Source organism: Podarcis pityusensis (assembly GCF_964106645.2).
Source record: "Podarcis pityusensis genome assembly, chromosome: 7".
Taxonomy (NCBI): Eukaryota; Metazoa; Chordata; class Lepidosauria; order Squamata; family Lacertidae; genus Podarcis; species Podarcis pityusensis.
The window spans coordinates 22149050-22170441 of NC_138031.1; the positions used below are offsets into that span (position 1 = coordinate 22149050).

General features: G+C 44.1%; 1 protein-coding gene across 1 annotated transcript in view; it reads left to right on the plus strand.

The window, feature by feature from the left end:
- Positions 1-557: 557 nt before the first annotated feature.
- DPYS (dihydropyrimidinase) overlaps positions 558-21392 on the plus strand; it is a 47813-nt gene continuing 26978 nt past the window's right edge. Inside the window, exons 1-4 of the mRNA XM_081013770.1 lie at positions 558-924; positions 15354-15512; positions 16984-17163; positions 18982-19171. Coding sequence (XP_080869896.1) covers positions 676-924; positions 15354-15512; positions 16984-17163; positions 18982-19171 — 778 coding nt within the window. The 5' untranslated portion in view covers positions 558-675. The remainder of the gene's footprint in view (positions 925-15353; positions 15513-16983; positions 17164-18981; positions 19172-21392) is intronic.

Genomic DNA, 21392 nt, shown 5'->3' on the forward strand with positions numbered 1-21392 from the left:
TTAACCAGGCTCTATCCCCTTTTAAAGTAAGGCGTAAGAAGCTAATTGGACAACGTACAACCCCGCAATTTGTAAAATCAATTTATTTATTTATTTTACATTGTTCCTTTAGCCCCCTCAGATAGCAGAGATTTAAAAAGAAGACAGGGACGGAGGCGGATGTGTCTATAGTCCCCGTGGAATTGGGCAAAATACTCCCAATTCGAGTTTTCAGAATGGCACAGAATAAAGAGTAAGGAAGTGGCTGCTTGGGAGAAAGCTGTACAAGCCATTTTGAAATACAGTCTTATTTAATTTCACACAAACTGCTTCCAAAACTACTGACCTGAAACCCTCATTCTAAACACAGCTGCAATGCTGAGCAGCACCCACAAACTTCCTCGTGGAACAGCAGCACTCTTGTTGCAAGATAAAGGCTAGTGGGGAAGTAATTGGGTGCAGGGAGACGAAGGGCGATAGTAATTCTCATTCTCACAAACACAGTAAAAAAAAAAGGAACAGGGAACAAAGGGTTAAAACCTCTCATCCCCCGGCAGGGAAAGTTACACGTGACTGCATGGAATGTCTGCCGGCAGAGGGAGAAAACTTTAAAAGTGCTGCTGCAACTGCTGCCGCTACTTTGCAAACGCAGAGCGCCTTTCCCAGAAACTTTACGCACAGAAGCGGGAGAAGACCATGCAGAAGATTTGGATCCGAGGCGGGCGAGTTGTGAACGCGGACTGTTCACAAGTTGCGGATGTGTACGTTGAGGATGGGAAAATCAAAGCGGTGGGGTCGCATCTCCAGCCGCCATCCCTAGCAGGCGTCCAGGTGATAGATGCCTCCAACAAACTGGTTCTGCCCGGCGGGATTGATCCTCACACGCACCTGCAGTTCCCCTTCATGGGCACGCAGTCTAAGGACGACTTCTATCAAGGGACAAAGGTAATTATTGTCTTCGTTGTTATAACAGTGCCGGATTTACGTATAAGCTAAACAAGGTATAGCTTAGGGCACCACTCTCGTGGGGGCCCCCAAAAATTTAAAGGAAAAAACCCCTGGATGTACACTTCCAAAATATAAGATAAAAAACAAATAAAATAAAACCTACATACAGCAACAGTGTTTTGTGTTCCGTAGGCTCCTGTTTGTTACGTGCAAATGGCTTTAGATACCTATTGGATCCATAAATTACCATATAGCATATATTCCACACAAAAAAACAGCAACAATTTGTTGTTGACAGAGGACAGCTGGATGTATAAAGGGCCCCATTACTTTCAGTAGCTTAGGGCCTCATCAAAATACACTTAACAATGTTTATGAAAAATCAGTTTAAAAGTCCCTCTCTGTGTGTGTGTGTGTGTGTGTGTTCAAACAAATCATCTACATTATCATTTAGGATTCCCTGAATCCTTTGACTTCTCTACGCCCTTCCATGGTTACCATTATCCATCTTTTTTCCCAACTGCTTCCCATTTCTCTATTTTTTTAAGAAAACAATCCGTTTTTGCAATAGTTTTTCATACATTACAAGCATTACTCAAATTCTGCCAAAGTTTTTAGTTGTTTACAGTGTTCTCTTAAACACATTATAAATTTTCCCATTCCTTCTAAAAATTCTTCTCTTCCTGGTTTCTGATTTTCCCAGTCAACTTCACCTTTTCGGCGTAGTGTGTGTTTATAATTTTATTGCTGTTTTATTTCCTTGACATCTGGTGGATGGGTGTTCCACAGGGCTCTCTATCTGTTTGCTCACCATCTTTCTTGGGGTGGTGCAAAAGGAAGAGTAAGGCCCAGCTGTGTGGCCCAAGCAAGCAAATGAGAGACACCTGTGAGGCAGCCTCTGCTTGTTCACTTTCCTCCTCTCTGGGGGCTCTTCCAGACTATCGGTATTCCAGGTCGGATTCAGTCACGTCCCAGCAAATTCATGTTGTTCAATTATAGTTGCTTGGTGTGCCCTGCACAACAAACCCACTTCCCAGGAAAGTTTGGGGAAAAGCTTGCTTTGATGGGACAGTTATTTAGCCTCTGGAAGCGGATCAGGATGAATGCTCAACAAACAAGATAATCTGGAAGTGCCTTGGGTGGCACAGAATTGAGGATATTGCAAATTCATTAAAAAAAGTCCTAACATCCAGATAGCTCCCTCCGGAATGGGCTCCTCCTCCTTTCTGTTTAAAATCTGCCTTTTAGCGACCCAATGTTTCTTTTCCTCAAAGCCTTCTGTTCCTTATCTCCAGTACAAATAACTGGGATTTGTCCTGATATCAACACTTTGAAAGATCGCTTCCCACAGGTTTACAGGACCTGATAAATGTTTGCATAGATCTTCTTTCCTGGAATTTAATGGGTACGGATCAGTCAAATGGAACACATATTGCCAGTTCTTCACACAACTTTACTGACTGCCCGAGATCTGTTACACATTAACAAATAATACCTCACTATTTTAACACCTCTAATTCTTCAAACAACGGCTATCCAACAATAGCTTTTTCTCACACCCCATGATTTGCTTGACATGTCCAGCCTGAAGATGTGCTGGTGAACTTGAGAGTTAGCTTGCCCTTGCAAGTCAGTTATTATTATTATTTATTAAATTTATATACACCCCAGAACGCCCCGGAACTCGTATGTTTCAGCTCCCAAACAATTGAAAACCGGAAGTCAGTGTTTCCGTTTTCGAACGTTCTTTTGGAAGCCAAATGTCCGACAGAGTTTCCTGCAGCCAATCAGAAGCCACATTTTGGAAGTCGAACGGACTTCCGGAACGGATTCTGTTCGACTTCCGAGGTCTTTCATCCAAAGATTCAATTGGTCCTAAACAAGTATTACCATACTAAAAATCTTGTTAGATTTCTCCCCCACCTGAGTTAATCAGATACTTTTATCACTATTTGTACTTTTCTGACAATCCCTCCCCTAACCAATGTGTGTACAGTGGTACCTCGGGTTAAGTACTTAATTTGTTCCGGAGGTCCGTTCTTAACATGAAACTGTTCTTAACCTGAAGCACTACTTTAGCTAATGGGGCCTCCCGCTGCCGCCGCACCGCCGGAGCACGATTTGTGGTCTCATCCTGAAGCAAAGTTCTTAACCCGAGGTAATATTTCTGGGTTAGCGGAGTCTGTAACCTGAAGTGTATGTAACCTGAAGCGTATGTAACCCGAGGTACTACTATATATCAGAACATGAGAACAGCTCTGCTAGATCAGGCCAATGGCCACCTAGTTCAGTTTCCTCTTCCCCAATACTTGTGGCAGACCAGATACTTGTGGGAAACCCTCAAGGAGGACCCCAACACAAGAGCGCTTTCATCTCCTGTGGTTTTCGGCAACCAGTATTCAGAAGCGTAACTGCCTCCCAATGCAGATGCCAAGCCTAGCATCATGGCTAGTAGCTGTTGATAGCCTTATTGTCCCCAAGTTTGTTTTAAAGCCTTCCAAGTTGGTGACAGTCACTGCGAGTCCCACAGTTTAACTACGTGCTGCGTGAAGAACTTCTTCCTTTTATTGTCCTAAACCTTCCAACACTCAGCTTCACTGGATGACTCTGAGTTCTAGTGTTACAAGACAGAGAGAAAAACTGTTCTTTGCTCATTTCCTCCAAGCTTTCCATGCTTCAAAGCTGAAATTGTCTGCATACTGCACTACAGGTGCTTAGAAACTTTCTCTGGCATCCTTGCACAGTCTGTTTTGGCTCAACGTGAACCTTGAGCTATATTTAAAGAGGTGATCTAGAACTGAAAAGCCTCGATCCATAGTAGTGTTGCGTGTGCGTGTCCCCAACAGGGACTCCACGCTTCTAATTCCTGAGTGATGGACAGAAATTGAACAGCTGCAGCCTTTCCAGGAGTAGTGATAACAGTAATGCAAAGAGCTGCACCTGTTCAGCTTCTGTTTCTCAGGCAGCTGTTAAGGGCATCAAGATGCTGTCATCAAATAAGAAAGCAAGCTGTCTAGCCTAATCCAGAGAAGCATGTTGGAAAGCACTTTTAAAAAACTGTAGTTCTCTCCCCACTTTTTTTTGTTTTGTTTTGAATGACACACTCTCTGTATCACCAAAGCAGCTGCTTTCAAAAGCCATTTAAGAGGCCTGCAGTTTGGGGGCCAGTCTGTGCCTGGGGGCCAGTCCGTGTCTGTCCTGTGGCTATATATTGAACCAGAGATTGTGTAATTTAATTGCTGAGGACCAAAGTCCATATGACATTTGACCCGGATGCATTTTTCTTTGTTTCATAACGCTAGAATTTGTGGGCATCCAATGAAACGGAATGCTGGAGGATTCTGGACAGATAAAAGAAAGTATTTCTTCACACAGAGCATAGTTAACCTATGGAACTCACTGCCACAGGAGAACCTTTAAAAGAGGTTCAGACAAATTCAGGGAGGATAAAGCTATGCTGGAAACCACAGGAGGGGAGAGTGCGCTTGTGCTTGGATCCTGCTTCTTCTTGGCCACTGTGAGAACAGATGAGCCACTGGCCTGACCCAGCAGGCTCTTATTACATTCTAATTCAGTTGCCTGTAGCTTTGCCTTGCTTGGATGTGCAGGAGGCTGCAGTCTTGAGTAGCAGATCTCAGCAGCAGCACCGCTTCCATTTTCATTCCCACCAGTGCCCAAAAAGAAAAAGGAAATTTCAATTAGAGAAAATAAAAGCCTCACAGTTGATGCTGGCAATAGCTCAGTTGGTTAGAGCATGGTGCTGATGATGCCAAGGTTGCAGGTTCAATCCCCATATGGTACAGCTGCATATTCCTGCTGTTGCAGGGGGTTGGATGAGAATCAGCACTTATGATTCTATCCTAATTTAAACATACATAATAATATTAGGCAGTCCATATAGTTGTTTAAACAAGAGCAGTGGCTATCAGGCATGCACTGAAACATAGAAAAGGCACTGAGTAGCAGAAGGTGGCTGTTTGTCCTTCCAGCCTTGCTATTTGCCACCACAAGGGCTCTCACAATCCACTTTTGTTCATCAGTGCCCTTGATACAGCATGGCTGTGCTTAGAAATTAAAATGACCGATCTCATCCATTCAGTGCAGCTGCTATCAGCCCCACTAGGAACATAGGCAGCTCCCTTATGCAAACCTACTGGAACATCTTGCTCACTGATTGGCAGCAGCCCTCCAGGGTTTCAGGCTAGGAATCTTTTGTCAATTCTACCTGGAGATGCCGGGGATTGAACCTGGAACCTTCTGCATGCAAAGCAGATGTTTGATCAATGACCCTTCTACCATAGCTGTTAACTTTCAGATTTGAAAATAAGGAATCAGCAGGCTTGAAAATAAGGGATCAGCAGCCTCACCTGTCCTGGGGACAGTCTACGGGATATCTAACAATCCGGGATAGCAGCGGGAAGCAGCACAGGAATAAGGGAATTTCCCACAAAAAAGGGAAGGTTGACAGCTATGCCTTCCACAGCCATTGTTGCTAGGTGAGGCTGCCAGAGCCTACCAAAAGAGGAGGCACCCCAAGCAAAGTGTGTTTGCCTGGGGCCTCCTCAAACCTAGGGCCTGCCCTCAAAAAATAGACAAGGAACAAGTTCTTAAATCTTTCTTCGCTTGGCAGTGAGGTGCCGCTGTGGCAGTGGGCACCACATCGGCGACCCCTGTTGTGTGGCGCTCTCTCTCTTCAGTTTTCCTCTCCTCCTTTGCTTTCCCGTCCCCCACCCCGGATGAAGCCAAGTGGGTTTTTGAATTTGCTGTTATCTGTGCTTTGTCTTGTATTTTGGTACGGACTTACCTTCCAATTGATTTTCTGCACAGGAGAGAGTGGTTATTAATTTTTATTCTGTTGCAAGAAACGGTGTCAGAATGCTTTGAATAACTTTTTGAGGGAGTTCAAGGGTCACCAAAGCACTCCAAAAAATATTTTATACTGTAATTGGTTGGTATGCCAGCCTTGACATATAGGGTAGGATTGCTGACTTTGCTCTTTTAAACAGATTGACTGGGATGGTGAATTGACCCAAAGTTTTCCAAAGAAACGTAGATCAATAAATTTACTTTGGATCTCTCTTCCTCTTTAACACACAAACACACATGCTGGAAGATTCATTGCTGCATAATGTAAGCCTTTCTATTAAAGCATTCCTTTATTCATGTCATTGCTGTAAATATGGAAAATAATTCGCACATTTTTTAAAGGAAAGTAGTGTAAGGGGAGCTTGTATTCAAGAGCATGGCTCCAAACAGACATAGACATCTTAAACTGTGTGATATAATCACAGAACCAAAAGACCTGCTGGATCAGACTAAAGGTTCACCTAGTTCAGGTTTCGTTTTTGTTTTTTTGCAGTGACCAATCAAATTTCTCCAGAAAAGCCTAGAAACAGCCTGAAGGCAATAGGTATTCTTATTCCCCTTCAAACAGTATTCAATTATTTACTGCTTCTTCCCACGGAGGTTTTGTTTAGCCACTACAGCTAATAGCTATTGACAGGTCAACTCTTGTTTTAAAAGTGTGCAATGAGTGGCCGCCATGCCTTCTGATAGTGAGTCTGTGTATGCAAAGGAGCTGGCCCAATGGCCCAAGCAGAGCAAGCTGTCACTTGGAGCAAGGGAGTTTTCTATGGGAGCAAAGCAAGCAGCCCCATGTCTTGAACTATCCCTGCAGGTCCCAGCAGGAATGTAACTGCAGCAGAAGTTTAGCAAGGAGAAAGGACGCCATGGAATTCCATCAGTGAGTCTTAACCTTAAGCAGTGCACCTGCCTTATGCACCTGGCATACACTGGCCTGGATTGCATAGGCCAACAGCAGAGATCTAGGGCTTTCCCCCACTTTGCTTGTCCTGTCCCTGGAAAGCGCAGGTCTGAGTGGTTTTCCACTGCCTGAGCAGTTTTGCCTTTTCCCCACTGCTTTCCCTTCGGAAAACCCGTTCCTTAGCACTAAATTATAGCAGACATCAATCTGGGAAAAACTAAGTTGACATTTGCTCTGATTCCACAGTTAAAGACTGGGTTTCCTCGGAGTGTGTGGGGAGCAGTGGGACAAGCAAAAGTATGGATGAGTCCCTATATGATTTTATTTTGAAGCAGGGGCTTGGATTAGATTGCTTTTTGCATCTCTTTCAAGTCACTGAAGCTATAGAAAGAATGGAGCAGCTCTGGGCTTTCCTGATCCTGCTTCCCATCCAAGCATCTCATCCAAGAGGTGAGCAATATCCATGGGAAAGCATCTAAATTTGCGGGAGAGGAGGGGAATGGGAGATGGCAGGTTTTGTATATTGCAATGTAGGTCTTCCCACCTGCATGCAGGTGCTTCTGTGTACAGGTCCCTTCAGTATTCCTTACCATTGGTCATGGGGAGCTGAGACACCCCTTCTCACACAGATGCATGTAGGCTTGAGTAGGCCTAATATATTGGGCATTGAGAAATCACTCTGTGACATTTGGATAAGGTAGAGCCACTAACCTTTAAAGTCAACAGTTCATCTAAAATCAAATAAGGTTTGACATTAAAATAAACAACAAGGAACCCCACTGTTAGCAAAGTTAGTAAAACATCTGCCAGCTGGCAAAGATATTCCAGGGTCAGCGAAAGTTTGACATAAGTTACACAAAGGAGCAAATCCACTGTCCACTAATGTGTGCTTACATAAATAGTATATTTGTGTAGCTGTGCTGCCTATAGATTTCATGGTGAACTGTGAGGCAAATTAAGCCCTTGTAGAGGCCATGGGTGAGGGCTTCTGCTGATTTTTTTTGGCTGTGGTTTATGCAAAAAAAATGGGATGTGGGTGGCGCTGTGGTCTGAACCACAGAGCCTAGGGCTTGCCGATCAGAAGGTTAGCGGTTCAAATCCCTGCAACAGGGTGAGCTCCCATTGCTTGGTCCCTGCTCCTGCCAACCTAGCAGTTCGAAAGCACGGAGTGCAAGTAGATAAATAGGTACCGCTCCGGCGGGAAGGTAAACGGTGTTTCCGTGCGCTGCTCTGGTTCGCCAGAAGCGGCTTAGTCATTCTGGCCACATGACCCGGAAGCTGTCTGCAGACAAACGCCGACTTCCTCTGCCAGTAAAGCGAGATGAGCGCTGCAATCCCAGAGTCGTCCACGACTGGACTTAACGGTCAGGGGTCCCTTTACCTTTATGCAAACAAATTAAAAGCAAATAGGAATGAACAAGGTGCACTAACCAAAACGAAACATGGACAAAATTGTCTACCCACAAACTCTGGGATTACAACAAAAACAAGAGAATTGTTAGAGCTTTCTACCTACCTACACACACACACACACACACACACACACACACACACACACTCAACCCCCCCTCCATCTCCATCCAGGCAAGCAAGAAGCATTATCACAGTTCAAGTTCACATTTCACATACTTTAGAAGGATATGGAATGATGTGGCCTAGCAAGAGTCTCAAGAGCTGGGTGTCTACCCCACTGGCGGAGGAACAGGGGTGCGGGCGGAGTGCATTGCCCCTGACAGCACGATCCCGGTGGGGTGCCATCATGGCTGCCCTCCCTCGTGCTGGGCGTCATGCCCCTGTGGGTGGCCAGCCATGCCACCGCCTGCTCTCCGCCCCCGATGGAGCTTGAAGCTCCGCCACTGGTCTACCCCTGACCTGCTGCTGCCTTAAATCATGTTAGCATCTCTATTAATTAAACCCCTTACATAACAGTACAGTACACTATGAAATATATGTCATGATTCCTTGTGCCATTATATGGCATGATATGTATACATGCACATACACACATTTATACACACGAACACATATGCAAATTTATATAAATACAAATCAATTTGCAAGAGTTGCAAAGCAGTAAGCAAATTAGGAAGGATTTAGGCTCTTTAAGGGACCATGATCTTTTCCCTAAACTGGCCCATCATTAAAGAAAACCTGAGAAAACGAGGCTGTATCTTGTTGCGGCCATACACAGTGAAGAGATTGCCGTTGTGGTCACCCACTTCACTGCACAAGCAGAAGTTCTAAGGGTACATCGCTCTCCTGGGTTTAGTTTCTTTTGGAAGGAGGACGCTTGAGGCTTATGGCATTTTCTAATGGTAGATTTTGTTTACAAATGTACAGGTGGAACATAAGTCCAGGTACATCTTAGATCAGGAAAAGCCCACTGTTCCCACTGTGAGCTGGTGTACGCATTGTACTTTCAAAGCACTTTGGGAGCACAGTTTTCCCCTCAAAGATTTCTGCACAGTGTAGTTAACCCCCCCCCCCCCCGGTTAAAATTCCCAGCAACCCTTAACAAACTACAGTACAAGGGAACTGACCCTGTTAAAGGTTGTCCCTGGAATTTTCTGTTGCTCAAATAATGGGGAAAGTGCCAGAATTTTCTCACATGTCATTCTTAAATCTAAACTAAAAGCAATAATAATAATAATAAATGTATATTTTATGTAAAAATGTTTACATAAAATAAACATGTAGATGCATGTTTTTATTGTCCTTCTGTGCATACTTGTATATTAATTGATTTGCAGCTGATATCTGAGAAGCCACACACACTTAGCTCATTGGTCAAGGAGCAAATGTCTTGCAAAAACGTTATAGATCTGCTTTGTCTATAAAAGTTATTGTTGCTATTATTTATTAAATTTGTATACCGCCTGTCATTCAAAGATCACAGGGCAGTTCGCAACGCAAAAATACAAAATCAGATCACAAAATACATAGTAAGACAATAACAAAAATGTAAAGTTCCAAAGTTTAGGAAAGAGGTTGTTGCAATTAACAAGGCTAATTTTAATCATTTTGCAGAGTAACAAAATACTTTAGTGTTCCATGTTTTGCTCTGGTAAGTGCCGTTCATTAAAAAATTTATTTTAAGGGTCAGTAATATTATTTACAATAATTCAGTGAAGAAATAAATCTTGTACCAGAAATGGAAGGATCCCTGGAAGCTGGTGAATCCATTTAGTAGACTTTAGAATAAGTGATTTATTGCTCAAAGTGGCAGAACTGGCAGATTTGCAGTCTTTGGCCTTTTCCCCATTGAGTGTTGCCATGTAATTTCTTAACATATAAACATCCCCCAGATTAATTATTTAAAAGCAGAGTAAATAACTAGAAAGGATCAGAGGGCTCAGTTTCATATCACGCCTATTGCAAAAGTGAATTTAATGTTTGCTTTTACTCTAATAATTAAAAAGTATGGCATATCTCTGTCTGCAGATATAAATATATATCTCTAACGAGACATGATGGGGTTCAAGGGCAGAGAAAGGATGGATATCCCCTGGCATATTTCCTTTAAAATGCTTACATGCCTCTTTTTCATTTGATTGTATGACATCAGAGGGCTGGATTTTGGTAAATAAAATCTTACTGAAAAGCAAAAGGAAATCAGCATGAAAAGGTGCATCAAGACTGATAAACGAGGCCCACAAACCTTTGCTGACTAAACATCCAGAAGCTTTTGCGCTATGCTCATTTAAGAATATTACTTTGAAACACAGAGAATTTTGGCTAAAAGCTGTAACGGGGGGGGGGGGGGGGTGTTGCTTGGTTTTCCAGGAGTAGCAAAGAGTAGCTTTATGCCTCAACCTTTCCTTACTCTCCCACCCTAAACTGGAGACACAGCCACCCACAACCAATGGATGGGTCTAGAACTTTTGTTTGGCCCTGTCAGCCAAGCCCAAAATTGGAGCCCTTCCACCTGTCAATTCTGACAGAAAGGCTGTGGGTATGTGTGCTGTTGACTTTGGGCAGTGGCTTTGAATGGTTCCCCCAACCCCCTTCTCCCTAGGGCAGCTTCCCCCAGCCCATTTTCTACCCCCAGGTTCAGTTAAGACAACTGAGTATTACAGAGGCTCACCAGTCACAAAATGGTGACAGGTGGAGGCAGAGTTTGGCAGAACCGGTGGCAGTTCCTGACATCACTTTCTACTGATACCTAATCCATCTCTAGAAATTGCTGGTTTGCCATGGCATTTTCCTGGTGGCAGGGAGCTCCATAGCTCAGCTTTCCTCATGCGAAGTTCAGGCATTTGCTCTGGAGGTCTTGTGACAGCCTTCCCACTCAATTTGCTGATTCAGAGACCCTTAAGTGGAGAGAGCTTTTCCTTTTGCCTTTTCCCATATCCCTCCCTATATGCCTCAAAGGATGTTTTTCCCATCTCCTGTCATTTCTTCTCTCATTCTTTCCACACCCAACTTCTTTTTTCTTTTTTTTTTTAAATGATATTTATTAAGATTTTCAAAAATACAGAAAGTAAAGATTAAAGTACATTCAAAGCCTTATTTTCATACATTCACTTTCCGGGACTCCCCCCTTCCCCCACCCCTACCATATTCCCCTTTCATATTGTTGGCTCCACAAGCTCTCAGTTCTAATTAAAACTTAATTTGTTTAGACCATTATTCGAATTTAAAATTTATACACTCCTCATCAATACCCTTAATAAAAGACAAAAGTTCTCTCCCCAGGGCCCACCCCATTTTCATTCCACAATTTCCCTTTTTTTTAAAGATAAGGACACCCCACACAATAGAAATATAAGAAATAAGAAATAAAAAGTATAATAGGTGAAAAAGAGCCAGTTCAGAAAAAAAAAGTTGACAAGCCTTTGGATTTTAGTTCTCCCCCCCCTGTCCCCGGTTTAATTTCCCCCTGACCACCAAACCATGTTATCTGCCTGGAATTCTTAAAGTCCATAAATCACCTATTTCCCCCAACTCCTTGCTGGCTTTTTCTTCTTATAGTTATTTTTTAAAACATTTAACTTCAAATCTTTAATAAAACTCCCCCCATTGTTCTTTCCAAGTTGTAGTCCAATTTCCTCTTGTTCCGCTGCTGAAACGTTCTAATTCAGAAGTTTAGTAACTCTGCAGGGATTATTGTTATTCAGGAACAAAAACTTGCGTTCAGTCCCTTCCTTTCTTCAATAGAAAATTCTATTGTCTCCTTTAGCTGAACACCCTGTAGACAAAATATTATTTCCGTTTTGCAGCTTTCCCAGAAGATAACCAGTCCTGTAAAATTCCAATGGTATTTTTCCACTTACGACCATCTTTGTAATGTCCCGAAACTCCTCTAGGGGGATTGTTGTAACTTTGTTTTCTCTAGTCCAAAAGTCCGATTGTTATCCATGTTTTCGCCATTTTGTATCCAAGTTTTAACGGGTTATAGCAAATTGTAACAAATTTAACCAGCAAAGTTCTCATAATAAAATCCTGTCTGCTTTCCGACTTTGACAGCTACTTTGACAGCTGTCAAAATCTCCGACTCTTTTCACCAGGCTCTCTCTTCAATCACCCCGGTTCCCAGGGGGGGGGGGGGTCACATTTCCCTTCTCCCTCAATTCTTCCTCCAGCACAGTTCTTGTAGTTCCCCATCGTGGAATTCTTAGTATTTATCAGCAATACAAATCTTTTTGGACCTTGGTTTCCCCGTCCTTGTTTTGGAAGGTTTACAGTAGGGAGGGGGACTGACTTCCTTTTTGGATCCCCCCCCGCTCGTGTCCAATCCGAAAAAAAAAAATTTTTTTTTTCCTCCTTTTGAACCCGGTTTCCAAATTACTCACGGGTTGTTGTTAAGAAGTCCGAATTCTCAATAGAAGAAGTCAGCGCTCTCCGCCGGATGGCATGCGGCTGCGCTCGGCAGGGATAGCAGAGGACTCAAAGCACCACGCTTCTCCCCGGCACCCGATCCGTAGCCTTTAAAAAGGCTCCTTCACGAGTCGGGAGGGCGCTAGCGGTGCCAGCCGAGTCTCCATGTCCACGGCCTCCGTGGCCGTGGTTTTTAAGGGTCCCCGCATCGCCGGTGCGGTAGGACCCAGCCCCTGCCGAGCAGGCTCCCTCCGGAGCTCGGAGGAAGTCCGCCATTCGGCGATGGCGCCAACCCGGAAGTCCCTCCACACCCAACTTCTACCTTAACCCAGGGTCATTCATGCCTCCTCCTTGGTCCTTTCACGTATTTACTTCTTCCTCTTGTAATGATTTCCTCTCTTACCCCATTTCCTCCCTACTTCCAGTTCATGTGTGATTAATAACAATACAATGGTACCTCAGGTTACATTCGCTTCAGGTTACAGATTCCATTAACCCAGAAATAGCTTCAGGTTAAGAACTTTGCTTCAGGATGAGAACAGAAATCGTGCTCCGGCGGTGCGGCGGCAGCGGGAGACCCCATTAGCTAAAGTGGTGCTTCAGGTTAAGAACAGTTTCAGGTTAAGAACAGACCTCTGGAACGAATTAAGTACTTAACCCGATGTACCACTGTATTGAACTTTTATGCCACAAAAAATTTCCTTCAGCCCCTCCTGCGGCCTTTTCCCCTCAGAGGAGGGAGGCCTTCCTTCCCTCCTCTCCCCACAAGGCTCTCTGTTCTCCTGACCCTGCCAGTCGCTGGTCCTTGGTCGTGGCACAACAAAAGGTCGTGGCACAACCAGAGGGCAGGGCAGGCAAGTGAGGAGGTGCTGGGTGCAGGATGTGGTGCTGAGGTCCACTTGAGCATGGCTCAAAGATTACTGGTAGGTCCTGGCTCTTAGTTTGAGAAACACTGCCTTAGGCGATTCAGGCCATTCCATTAAGAAATCAACAGTCCATGTCACTGGTGTGCATTATTCTGCATTCATTAACCCTGAGATTCATCTGCCATTGCAGTTCCCTTACTTGATCTTAGTTCCTTAAAACGCTTTCAGTTCTTTCCCCCCTGATTATCATGCTCTTCACTCTTCACCAGCTGCCCTCGGTAATTTTGGGGTCGCCTGCAGGTTACGCCATCTCCACTCCTTTGTTTACGCGATTGCCCTGCCTCTGGAGAAATATATTTCATGCCCCTTCAAATGGGTTCCTCAGCAAGCATCCCAAGGGGTGTTAGTTTCTAATGCAACACTGCTCTGTATTGCAGGTGCCATATTTCAAAGTCATCACTTCCACCTCCAGTATTGTTCTGCTGATACACAGATTTATTTTTCCAGCTCAGCCGGCACTAGGAAAACAGCCCCTGCTTAATTGAGTGCCTAAGGTGCTTCTGGCTCCCTTTCCCCCCCATTCTGCATACCATCTGCTTGGTGAAGCTCGGCAATGCTGCAGACTTTTCCATCAGGATCTTTGGTGCAGCACAAAACCTCTGGCCTGTACACACACCCCCACCCCCACCCCCCACATGCAACACATGCATGCTCCTGTTTCCAGTGCATTATCATAGAATCATAGAATCATAGAGTTGGAAGAGACCACAAGGGCCATCGAGTCCAACCCCCTGCCAAGCAGGAAACACCATCAGAGCACTCCTGATATATGGTTGTCAAGCCTCTGCTTAAAGACCTCCACAGAAGGAGACTCCACCACACTCCTTGGCAGCAAATTCCACTGTCGAACAGCTCTTACTGTCAGGAAGTTCTTCCTAATGTTTAGGTGGAATCTTCTTTCTTGTAGTTTGGATCCATTGCTCCGTGTCGCCGATAGTTCTCTGGTGAAGTAAACTTCAGGTTAGGTTCCTGTTTGCTGCAACTAAAGCCACATATTTGCACTCTAAGATCCATTCATTTGCAGCTGTGTTTGTTAAGAAGAAGCAGTAGCCTGGAAACCACAGCCAGCATCGCAGAACTAGCTGCATGGCCGAATTAGTACAGGACCTTTTTAAATAAGTGTTTCTTTATTGAAAGTTTTTGGCATAAAATACAATAAAAATCAAACTGGTCTAAATAACAAAAAGTAATAAGGGAAACTAAGGAATGAGAAGAAAGGAGAGGACCTTTCTACCCTGCCATTCCTGCAGGGACCACCTTTCTCCCAACTATCCCCTTCCTGTGTATGTCTTCCTCAATTCAAGATAAAGGACTTCTAACAGAGAAAATAGAATAAATAAAATAAAATAGAGGTACTTCTGCCTCTCTATCTGTCAATTATATGTATTCCAATTATTCAAAGTATTTAACATATGCACTCCTGTAGTTAATACCCAGCTTTTGTATCCCCCCCCCCATTTTGCAAGATGGCATTTCCCCAAACTCCCCTCCCAGAATCCATGATATCCAGAGCCATACACCAGTATGCCTCCCTTTAGCCTCTCCTTCCAGTGCTTACCATCAGCACAACAAAAATTTGCTTTCACCCATATAATTGCATAACCCGTATAATTACTTAGTCAACCTCCAAGCTTCCCAATAATCACTGAGCCTGGGCTTGACTGGCTACAGCAAAAATGAGAAAATTGATTCTCTCCTACACACACACACTCACACACAGACAAAAACAAGTTACTTTCTTTAGTAAAAAAAACTGTGAGACAGAGCATGATGGGAATTGTAGTTTTGAAATAAATACTTCAACAGCACATGAATTTTAAGTCTTTCATATTTTGCAATGGACTGAAAGGGTAATTGGGAAAAAGCAGAACCTTGCAACACTTCTTTCATCGCGAACCACTTTTTCTTTTTTCTTTTAGGCTGCTGTAGCAGGAGGCACGACAATGATCATTGACTTTGCGATACCTCATAAAGGCTGTTCTCTCATTGAAGCCTATGAGAGATGGAGAAGCTGGGCAGATCCCAAAGTCTGCTGCGATTATACACTTCATGTGGCCGTCACGTGGTGGAGCGACAAGGTAAGCAGAAGGCCAGTAGCATGTTTGTTCCTTCAAGTGTGTCCAACATGCGCCAAGGACAGATGCCACGAGTTGCATGGAAAACAGTGTGTGTGTGGCGTTCTTGCCAAGTGACCAAGGGCCCAGTTGTGGCACATTCAAATTTGCCTTCCTTCCTCTTGCTTCTTGCTGGGCAGCTACTTGTGTTCATTCTGTGTGGGGGAGGTACATATTTTGTGCTGTTTTAGATTGTTATTTTTCTTTGGACAAAAACATGATGGGTCTGTAACCTCGGGTTACAGACGCTTCAGGTTACAGACTCCGCTAACCCAGAAATAGTACGTCAGGTTAAGAACTTTTCTTCAGGATGAGAACAGAAATTGCGTGGCAACAGCGGGAGGCCCCATTAGCTAAAGTGGTACCTCATGTTAAGAACAGTTTCAGGTTAAGAATGGACCTCCAGAACGAATTAAGTTCTTAACCCAAGGTACCACTGTATTCATTTAAACAACCTTAAATCAATGACTTCCCTTCTTCTCTTTCATTTTGCATATCATGCATCCCTGCATATTTTATATGAACTAAACCATTCAGTAATCCATTGTTACATCCATCAAAACTTGTTTTCACTGTTGAGCTTATCTTAATGCTACCAGCATTTTTAAATGAACACAATTTTCACCCATATATTCAGTAAACGTTTTCCAGGCTTCTTTAAACATATGTTCTTGTTCTCTTACTCTATATGTTAAATCTGCAAGCTGCACGTATTCCGTCAGTTTGTTGCCATTCTTCTATGGCTGGGACCTCACTCGTTTTCCATTTTGGGGCTAACAAAACACGGGCCACAGTAGTAGCATACATAAATAGTTTCACAAGCTTGCATGAACGGACAACTTCTTTAGCTACAACCCTTAGTATTTTGTATCTGTATTCTTTTGTTGAAGTGTTTTATGTATTTTGTATTTCATAACTTTAAGTTGCTTCCAGACACTTTTGGATGTGTGAAATGATAACATACATGTAATAAACTAAATTTTCACCATGCTCAGGAGCCCAGGGGTGAAGCTTTCCAAGATGGTGTGCTAAACTAGCCAGAGGATTTAGTCCTGGGAATTTTTTTTAAAAAGCTTATTTAAAAGTTATTTAATTATTAAAAAATTAATTGAACAATACTGTAATAGCTCCTTTTTTCATAATAAACAAGAATTCCAAAAATACATAACCAAAAAAGTGTCATAGTCACTACAGGAATTAATTCATGTCATTAAAATATTGCATAATTATTGGGTACAACATTTTAGAGAGAAATCTTACTGTCTCCTGAAGAATATCCTGGGAAATTTTGGTGTTCTGCCAGTCAAGTAAAAATATCTCTGTCAAATAATACACTCAAATAATTTAGCTAATCAGATGGTAAGATTTGATGCCAAATAAATTCAAGAGGATATTGTGAGGTTTAACATTTAACGATTTTTTGTTGTGTTTTCAGGTTAAAGAAGAGATGAAAACCCTAGCCCAGGAAAAGGGTGTAAACTCCTTTAAGATGTTTATGGCATATAAAGGTGTCTATATGGTTGGAGATCTAGAGTTACACTCTGCCTTTTCTCAGTGCAAACAAATCGGTGCGATTGCTCAAGTCCATGCAGAAAATGGGGATCTGATTGCAGAGGTAATTATCTATCTCCAAGGTGACACAGGAGCGTTCATCCACCCTGCAACAGATTGCAGCAATACCTGTGTATTTAAGATTGTAACGATTTGTAAATTACACATCTTTTGGTAACAGACAGAGGGCAGAGGGGAACTGGGCGTGTTGGCCCTGCCATCTCTGCCCCTCCTGACCTTCCCACATTCAATTAATGTCTGGAGGGGCAGCCTACATGTCTTCAGCTGAAAGTGCATTGTCTTCTCGTATGACTGGGAGCCCTGTGTAATTGGAACTCTGTCATCCAGAGGAGCCTATGTATGCACAGCCAAATGTTCACAGACCCCCTTTCAGACTTTCACCAAATATGCAGTCAGAAGAGATGGAGCTAGTGGGAGACTGTGATGTTGAAGGCAGGGTTAGCACAAAGGGTCTCATGGCTTCCCCTCCAAAATCTGAGAACTGTCATTTTCAGGGTGCTGTTTGGAAACACCTATTCCTCTCAAATGTACCGATTTCAGAGTTTCCTAGGAAGGAGGATTGATGGTCAAATCACTATGAGAATTGCATTTCTGGGAGGGGAATAGGAGTCTCCTATCAACAGTCACTGGGATGCTGGTGGCGCTGTGGGTTAAACCACAGATCAGAAGGTCGGTGGTTTGAATCCCCACGATGGGGTGAGCTCCCATTGCTCAGTCCCTGCTCCTGCAACCTAGCAGTTTGACAAGCACGTCAAAGTGCAAGTAGATAAATAGGTACCGCTCCTGCGGGAAGGTAAACTGCGTTTCTGTGCACTGCTCTGGTTCGCCAGAAGCGGCTTAGTCATGCTGGCCACATGACTCAGAAGCTGTACACCAGCTCCCTTGGCCAGTAAAGCGAGATGAGCGCCGCAACCCCAGAGTCGGCCATGGCTGGACCTGACGGTCAGGGGTCCCTTTACCTTTATCAACAGTCACTAGACTTAATATGCTGCAGTTCCCAGAGTTGACTCTTTAAAGTGATGTGATACTGCTTTAAATGTATTGTGCAGATAGGGCCTTATGGATGCTTAAAGTAGACCCAATAGACAGAGCTGTTCTGCCTGGCCTTCGGTCCAGTCTATGGGACCCTGTAAGTTACCTCTTTGGCCCTTTTATTGGCTCATGTGGGACCAACATGGATAGCTGACCCTGATGAATACTTGAGGTTCCCGATCCCTATGGTTCTAATTTCATGAGCAGTCATTTAATTTTAGCCTGATTCTAATTTTTAAGCTGTATTTTAATCAATTGTTTGATTGTGTTTTAATGTCTTTGACATTTGATGTTAGCCGCCCTGAGCCCGGTCTTGGCTAGGGAGGGCAGGGTATAAACAAAAATTTACTTACTTACTTACAATATAATCACTGGGACCAAAGTGACATTATTTCAGTGGGTCTAAGCATCACTAAGGCGGCAACTCCACTTGCCTTAGTGTAAGCTAAATGCAATTCAGTAAGACTTCCTTCTGAATAAGCATGGTTAGGAATGAGCTGTGAATCTGGATCCAGCCCAAAGACATCTCTGAACAGAAGCAAATATGTGTGGTTTATAACAAGATATAAACACAACATATATTTCCAAAGCCTTCTGTGTTTTTAAAAAACGAAACATCCAGAAAAATCAAGCACATAGGCATTTGTTCTGATAAACTACAAATCATAGCTAACTAAGTTGCTAACCATCACAGTACAAATGATTTTCAAATCTTGTACTTATTGGGGTTTCTAAATTACTCGGGTAGCTGGACCAGAGTTGCAGAGAAGTCATTAATTTTTCCACTGGTAGCAACATTAACTTCTGTGTCGCTGTGGCTGGCCTGCAGGGTGCAAAGAAGATGTTATCCCTGGGAATAACTGGTCCAGAAGGGCACCAACTGTGTCGCCCAGAAGAAGTGGAAGCTGAAGCCACGCTGAGAGCAATCACCATAGCAAACTCGGTGAACTGCCCTCTCTACGTAGTTCATGTGATGAGCAAGTCTGCAGCCACGGTGATCGCAGATGCACGGAGGCAAGGTACGTTTCTGACCCAGCGTGTTTAAAGATTGTGCAGAGGTGCTGCAGAACCGGTGCTACTAAGATCTCCAGGTTTGACATTCAATCCCTGGGTGTCAGGCAGAAATAGTTAAAACTCCAGGGGGGAAATCTGGCCGGCACAGGAATTACTCTGCCTTACACACTAGGAATTAACCCTTCCAGGATGCTGGACTAGATGGGCCATTGGCCTGATTTAGCAGGACTCTTCTCGTGTTCTTAAAAATATTTGGATAAACAGTGCCTTCACGCACTCCAAAGACAGCAGCACTCTGATCTTAAAGGCATTTTCATCTTTGACAGCATTCCGGAGCCCTCACGCTCAGTGGTGTGTGGTGACATTTTTCGTTGGGGCCAGAGGCACCAGCTTGCAAGGGCAATGGGGGACGGCATCATGATGCCATGTGCACGAGGATCACGCCTCCCTCCCTAAGCCTGGCAGAAGCTTCCCAGCTCTGGGAAGGAGGCACCATACTTTAATAACAATAAAATAATTTATTCTTTATACCCCGCCCATCTGGCTGGGCTTCCCCAGCCACTCTGGGCGGCTTCCAACAAAATATTAAAATACAGTAATGCTTCCAACATTAAAAGCTTCCTTAAACAGGGCTGCCTTCAGATGTCTTCTAAAAGTCTGGTAGTTGTTGTTCTCTTTGACATCTGGTGGGAGGGTGTTCCACAGGGCGGGTGCCACTACCAAGAAGGCCCTCTGCCTGGTTCCCCTGTAACTTGGCTTCTCGCAGTGAGGGAACCACCAGAAGGCCCTCGGCACTGGACCTCAGTGTCCGGGCAGAACAATGGGGGTGGAGACACTCCTTCAGGTATACTGTGCCAAGGCCGTTTAGGGCTTTAAAGGTCAGCACCAACACTTTGAATTGTGCTCGGAAACGTACTGGGAGCCAATACAGGTCTTTCAAGACCGGTGTTATGTGGTCTCAGCAGCCGCTCCCAGTCACCAGTCTAGCTGTCGCATTCTGGATTAGTTGTAGTTTCTGGGTCACCTTCAAAGGTAGCCCCACATAGAGCACATTGCAGTAGTCCACGCAAGAGATAACTAGAGCATGCACCATTCTGGCGAGACAGTCTGCAGGCAGGTAGGGTCTCAGCCTGCGTACCAGATGGAGCTGGTAAACAGCTGCCCTGGACACAGAATTGACCTGCGCCACCATGGACAGCTGTGAGTCCAAAATGACTCCCAGGCTGCGCACCTGATCCTTCAGGGGCACAGTTACCCCATTCAGGACCAGGGAGTCCTCCACACCTGACCGCCCCCTGTCCCCCCAAAACAGTACTTCTGTCTTGTCAGGATTCACCTTCAATTGTTTAATAATAATAATACTTTAATGCTCTAATTTTCTGGGAACATTTAGGGGACTAGAAGTGTGAGGGCTCTGGAATGCTACCGGAGCTCTTGCATCTTCTTTACCAAGCCCAGCGCCTCGGTTACCCATCTTTGGGAAGGCAGTGCATAAGCATGGCAGTGCCTCGCTTACTGGTCTGTGGGAAGGAGTTGTGAGGACTTTGGGAGGCCAGTAAAAAGGGTGCCCTGTGCCTCACAGCGTGTAGTTCTGAGGGTTCCTGACTTTGCATGATTCTGCCGTTGCACGTGGGCCCCCAAATCCGAACCCTGGCGTAAGTAGCTGGCCCACTGCACTAAATCCGTGAGTTAGGAAAACATCTCTTCTGTGCCATGTTGCACTGGATTTGTCCACTAGATGCCACTGTTGACAATGCTGTGGAGCCCGCTTTCTCATCCTCCGTTCTTCAACTTTGTAAAAGCACAAGAAACTGTGAAATCAGCCAAAATATGTAGGTCAAAGCACAAAATAAAAATAGAAAAAATCCCCAGGGCAGTCCAAAATCATTGGAAGTGGGAAAGGTAGAATCTTTGCATGGTGTCGTGTTTTCTCGGTCTGAATTGCGTATACAACGTCAACAATTCTGTAGATGTTAAAGTGCATATACTATTGATCAGGCCTCCCCAAACCTTTGGGGGCCTACCAGAGGCACATCTGGAAATTGGATAACTGTCTTTGTTTTCAGGTGTTCTAATAGTTTTATCATCAGTGTGTTTACTGCCCTCCCTGGGCTGCTTTGGGAGGAAGGATGGGATATAAATAAAATAAATAAATAGTCCAACCAGGCGGGCCTGCTTCTTTAGTATTTAGGCTACAACTGCCAACATAAATAACAGGGAAGTATC